The sequence below is a fragment of the Phaseolus vulgaris genome, chromosome 4 (assembly GCF_000499845.2).
Source record: "Phaseolus vulgaris cultivar G19833 chromosome 4, P. vulgaris v2.0, whole genome shotgun sequence".
Classification (NCBI taxonomy): domain Eukaryota; kingdom Viridiplantae; phylum Streptophyta; class Magnoliopsida; order Fabales; family Fabaceae; genus Phaseolus; species Phaseolus vulgaris.
In genome coordinates this window covers 13,580,072-13,586,110 of record NC_023756.2, presented here as the reverse complement: position 1 = coordinate 13,586,110, position 6,039 = coordinate 13,580,072, and the positions used below count along the sequence as shown (strand labels likewise).

The following is a 6,039-nucleotide window of genomic DNA, read 5'->3' as shown; positions in this document are numbered from 1 at the left end:
TATGTTTTTTCTTCTTTGATAATATACCAGATTTTGTGACTATGATACTTAATTTTCCTTTGTTATCCATGAAGAATTAGTTAAAACATGTTAATCAAATTTTTAATTGCACAAAAACAGAATGTCAAATAAAGTGAACCATCGTGATAAAGATAGCTAGCCAATTTTTTTTGGTTATGTTGATTTATAGTAACTAAGAGATAGTAAAAAAGAGAAATTCTATGACAACTAAATTTAATCTTTTTAAAGAATATTATTAATGTATTCTATCATAATTTGTAGCATGTATTCATCAAAAATAGTGATTCTTTCATCTAAAATTAATGGTGTATTATAAATTGGATTGATAATGTCACAGTGAGAGTCTATATAGTGCAGGAGTAAAGAACCCTTTGAACTTTATTTTTTCTAAACTTCCTTCCTATACTTATTCCATTACACTGTGCAATACCTTGTTCTCTTTCTCTGAGTGGTGACCACAGAGAGAGGCCAAAGAGCAAGAGGAGAAAAGGGTTGGAGTTGGTTTGAGTTGTGAGTGATGATGAGAGTGTAAGATAATATTCACAAGGGTTGCAGCCACAGCTCATGGAGGAAGCAGAGAAGGAGCTAGAGAGAAGGAGCAAGTTTCTGAGCAGTTTGATACAGAAGAAGAAGTCCATAGAGCAGCATGAGAATCTCAAGGTTCATGTCAGAGCTTGTGACATGCCCCTTCCTTTGCAGAACCACGCCTTCCATTATGCACGTCTCCACTTGGAATCTCTGCTACCTGGCAACAAGCTTGACAGTAAACTCCTTGCACTTTCCCTTAAGAAGGTTAGATATATATACTTTCTCTTTTTCTTTATTCTTCTGGGAAAATTTTCAAAAAATCTGTTTTTGGGGTCTGATCTTTGACCCTGCAAAGTTCGAATAGTGTCTGATTTGGAAGCTTTTGGAAAATGTTGTTACTGGTTCTAAATGTCTTGGCTGAGTAAAATTAGTGTCTTTTTGTGACTGAATATTTAATAGAACACAATTTAGATGTGATTCCTTCTTTACTTTAAGTACTCTTCTGGAATCAGAATTGGAGTTCTAGTTTAAATTGATCTTTAATACAAACCTTCTTAATTGACACTACTGAGAGAATCACACCAAAAAACTTTTTACGAACTACATTGTAGTTGCCTTATTTAATATTGACTCTTTGATTTGCCTAGCTCTTGTTACTGTTTAGAAAGAAATAATAATATAACATAACCAGTGGATTAAGTATATAGCCAAATTTCTATGCAGATTTTGATTTTGGGTGTTGGTATTAGGTCAATTGGGTTAACATCAATGGAATGTGCCTAATTGATTTCTGCTTCAGTCAACAAATTGGAACTATCCTGTTTCTGTTTCTTTGCCTTCTAGAAGGTAGTTTTTGTTGTGTGTGTGTTGTTTTCTCATTCTTGCCAATGATATCTTGAAATCACGCATGGTTTGGTAATGGTTTGTGTTGTGTTTTATTGGGCATGCTGAAAGAGTGGTTTTTAAATACTTGTTGAGTTGGAGGGATATTTTTTTCTACTTGCTAACTTATTCTTGAACTCTTTATTTTTATCCTAGAGTCTGCATATTCTTTCTGGCTTCCTAGTCTATTTTTGACCCTGAATAATTGTCTGGAAGTCTCTGAACCTTTATGCTTCGAAGCTGTTATGGTGGTTCCATGAAGTTTTCTGTTGCTTTTATCTCTCCTTCATTCTCAAATGCACCAAAACCACATATTCTGAGCTTGCAAAAGCCCTTATTTTAATCTGGTGCTTCATAATTCACCGGTTCTAGGAATTTTAGTTCCATTTGCCCTCTGAAACTTAATTATTAATATAATTTGAAGTCCTGTAAAGGAGTATATTGATAAAAAAAATGTAGTAAGTTTCCAGATCTGATGTCATTTCCTTCAAACCCTTTTCTTTTTCCCTCTTCCCTCTCCATTCCCGAGTTATAAAAAGTAGTGAAAGTTAAGAAAAGAATAGAACTCAAACCAAATAGGCCTTACATTGTTTGCAGCATAGTACTTAAACTAAAAAGATATTTCTCTTTTCTTCTTCTCCCAAAAGGTTTTTCCACTTCTTACTTGTAAAGGGTACACGGTAACATGGGTGATCAACTATGTAAATGTCTTAAAGATGGGTTGAATGGTCTCGCTAAGTCGTTTTGTTAATGATATCAAAGAACTGCACATGTGTAAAGGGTGAACCAAGGCAAGGCTCTTACCAAATGGGGTTTGAGGAGAGTAGGTGTATGCAGATAAATATAAAGTGAAAAGCAACAACGGATAATCCTCAAAACAGATCCAGCACTATTTTGTATCATGTGTCCCCTTGTATTATATTAAAGGTTTAAGATAAGCTGATGAAGATGCTAAAACTATTTATTATCTTTGGGAAAATATGCTAGTTATAAATGGGATTTTGTCATTGAAAGGTTTTAGACTTCAATAACAAGGTATGGGACTTGAGTTCCATACTAGAAGTAGGAGATTCTAGTGTGGGATTTATAAGGCCTTTGGCTCTCCAATTACAACAACTAACTTTTGTGGTGTGATTCTTCCACAGTTCGTTCTTATGAACTGATATCATATCAGAGCGTTTCACCATTCTTCTAGCTTGCTATGTTTGACTGGGATTAACCAAAGGACTACATAGCGGGGTAGGATGTTAGGATCTAGTGTGGGATTCATAAGCCTTATGCTCTCCAACTACAACATCTAACTTTTGTGGTGTGGTACTACTCCCAAAGGCTCTGTCACAAGGATTCAAAGGATCAAGCCTGTACCCTTAGAAAGTAATTTGGAAGGAACACATGTAATTACAACGAAGTGTTAGAAGTAGTCTTTGCATTTGGTTTTGGTAAAGAATGCACGGATTTTTCATACTATGAGTGTTCTATAGCTATTTGTATATTATCATATCATCATATGAAAGTGAAAACAGAAGTCAGCTCAGAAGTGATAAAATTGCATGTTCTGTTCACTGCTGATCAGAGAAAATGGAAGGGCATATTGAGATGCAGGAAGCATACTTGTTGCACTCATGCATAACGATTTTGTGCACTCAGGCTTAGCAATTTTCAGTTAAATAATGAAGATGGGGGTATCCTTATGACTTTGGTATCTTTGTGGTCCACTAAGGATTGCACTACTCTTTACTGTGAATCTCCAAGGTTGCCAAATGATATTAAAAGTTATAAATTGGAAAGTATGTTTATTAACTATGTTGGTTGTAAAATTAATAAATAGATTGCTTGGTATAGGTTGTTTTTTTGTGATGAAAATGTTACTTGGTCCCTCATTTCATTGATAGGGCCTTCAATGTTGTCAGATGATATTAAAGGTTATTATAACTCCTATTACTCAAACGGAATGCATATCTAGTGTCTCTCTTATAAAATGAATGTCAGGGACATTTTTTTTAGTTATGCTTGTGACAGATTTGATTATTCCAAGATTCTTTAGTGATGCTTGCTTCATCTATTACACTCACAATTAAGAATTTCATTTGTCACTCCTAGTTTGTGTGTATTAGTGGCAGCAAAAAGTTTAACCTTCTCTTTTTCCTTTTTGGTTCTTAACTGATTTATATTTGAACTGGATGAATTATCACCAGATTTCAAATAGACATTACTTGAAAAAGTTTTGCTGACCATTGTCTTTATTTTGTTTCCCTCTTGAGCTATGGTTTATTGTAAAACTTCCAAGTTTTGATTCCTGGTATGAAAAACTTAGATGGCTAATGATAGAAACTTACTGGGCTTACAGGAATTTGATTCTTCATATGGTCCAGCATGGCACTGCATTGTGGGTACTAGCTTTGGCTCCTATGTTACACATTCTCTTGGTGGCTTTTTGTACTTTTCCATTGATAAGGTTTATATCCTTCTCTTCAAGACAGCTGTTGAACCTTTGGACCATTGACAACTTCCACAACTATGAGCCATGCTTCATTGGGAAGATGTATTTTAAAATTTTAAACCGGCTGATATGTAAAATTAAGTCAAACATTTATATACTGTATTTTCTGATGTAATTGATGCACTTCTATTCAACAAAAAAGAGTATTATTGGATGCAATTTTGTTTGGATTTGTCGTATGTGGGAGAGCATTTTGAATGCAGAATTTGTGGTGTAAGTCACTAGATTTAAAGATTGTTGAGCTCACAATACCATTTTATAGAATTATCCATGTGAATATTTATGGTTGATACTTTTGCACACTAGTTTGTATAAAATGAAACATACTCATAGAAAAATGTACACATGTCCTTGGAGGCCCTGAAACTAGTTATCTGAATCTTGGAGATCACCAAAACTGTTTTTATGCTTCCATAGAGATTGTAGATTATCGAACTCAAAATCTACATAAATTTAGAAAGAATTGAACTAAGCAAATTATCAAATCATATGTAAATTCAGAAAAGCATAAACTCTTGAAGTCGAAACATTTAAAAGAAAAATAAATTTGAGTCATATAGTAAAATGTAAGGACATATAATTTTATGAGTATTTGGTGAGAAGATTTAACGTTTAAATGATGAGTGATATTTAGGTTTTAAGTTTAGTTTTAAACTTATAAATATAAAAATAAAAATTTTATTCTTTATTTATTTTGATTCATGGTTTCACTAAAACTTTTTTATATGATTTTTCTTTAAAATTTCAAAAAGTATTTCTTCCTCTTATATAAAACAATTTTAAGTAAGGGAAGTTGACTTTAATCTTAATTAAATTATTCATAGAGGAAGGATTATAAAAAAATAAATATGTCCTTGCATATGTTCTTAGTTTATATTATCTTTTTAAGATTGAGAATTTTTCTTGCATGTGAAATTTATTATTTAATTGGTAAAAGTAGAAATTTGAGTTATGGTCTCGGTTGAATATGTGTTATTGAAATGTTGAAACCTATTTTTAATTTTGAATTGAAATGATAGGGTTAATTTTGAGTATTGAGTTTTGCTTGTTGATTTTTTACATACTTTCTTCCTGGATTGAAAATTCACCCAGCATAAGTTTCTAAATGTATAAATTTTGCATAGAGAAATAGAGGTAGTGTGAAATAGCCGAAATTTAACTCAATAAAACTACCATCAGCCAACAAAATTGAGAAAAAAAGTTTTATTTGAAAAATCAATTCATTAAAATTCCAAACAAACTTAGTTTAATTATTTAGTCTAATGATTTAAAAAGATGTATATTATTTAAAATTTAAAATTATTTTAACATTCATAAGAATATGTTCATAAATGTTATATTATGTGATTTTAATTATTTTGTTTAGTGAAAACACGGTATGATATGGATGGAGCTAAGATTTAATGAATTGGTACAAGGAGGTAACACCTTGTATGAGATCAGTGTGAGTATTGAGTTATGGAATGTGATAATGGGTATCCAAAATTTAACTTATGACTTGATCAAGTAAATGGATGTATTTGGTGGTGAATAACTTATGGAGGTTCATGTATTTTGAGGGTGAAGATTCACCAAAAAACTTTATGAGTGTGTTATAAAGGAATAGATGAGTTTTATGATATGACACAAGTATTAATTTTTATGTTATGCCTAAGAAATCCATGTTTGATGATAACAAATAATAATATTATTTAATGTATCTAACAACTTGATGGAAGCATCCTCCAAAACACACGAGAAGACTTTGAAAATATTCAAACTTCAAGTTTCTATGGGAAAACTGGTGTTCCTCTCTTCAAGAAAGGGTCCTTGAAGGAGAAGATCAATTTCATGTTTGACCTAAGAGAACCAAAAGCAAAAGAGGGGTGTTGAATGGAGTCTGAACTCAATCTGCAAGTCTAATAACAAGATTAAAAAAAATGAAACCACTTAAGATCTTATACTATACAAGTTTTAACACCTCTCCAGGATAAGTATTCTAAACCCCTCTAGGTACACCAAGTTTTAATACCTCTTCAGGAACGAGTATAAACCTCTCCAGGTAAACTAGTTCTAATCTGCCCTTGAGATTAATACCTCTCAAAGAATTGAGAAAAACACTCCCAAAA

At 32.2% G+C, this 6,039-nt stretch overlaps 1 protein-coding gene across 1 annotated transcript; it reads left to right on the top strand.

Moving 5' to 3' along the window:
* The first annotated feature begins 321 nt into the window (after nt 1-321).
* On the top strand, nt 322-4,090 carry LOC137837323 (dynein light chain 1, cytoplasmic-like). Its single transcript, XM_068646302.1, has 2 exons — nt 322-813; nt 3,779-4,090. The coding sequence occupies exons 1-2, from the start codon at nt 586-588 to the stop codon at nt 3,932-3,934; spliced, it is 384 nt and encodes a 127-aa protein (XP_068502403.1). The 5' UTR covers nt 322-585; the 3' UTR covers nt 3,935-4,090.
* The last annotated feature ends 1,949 nt before the right edge of the window (nt 4,091-6,039 follow it).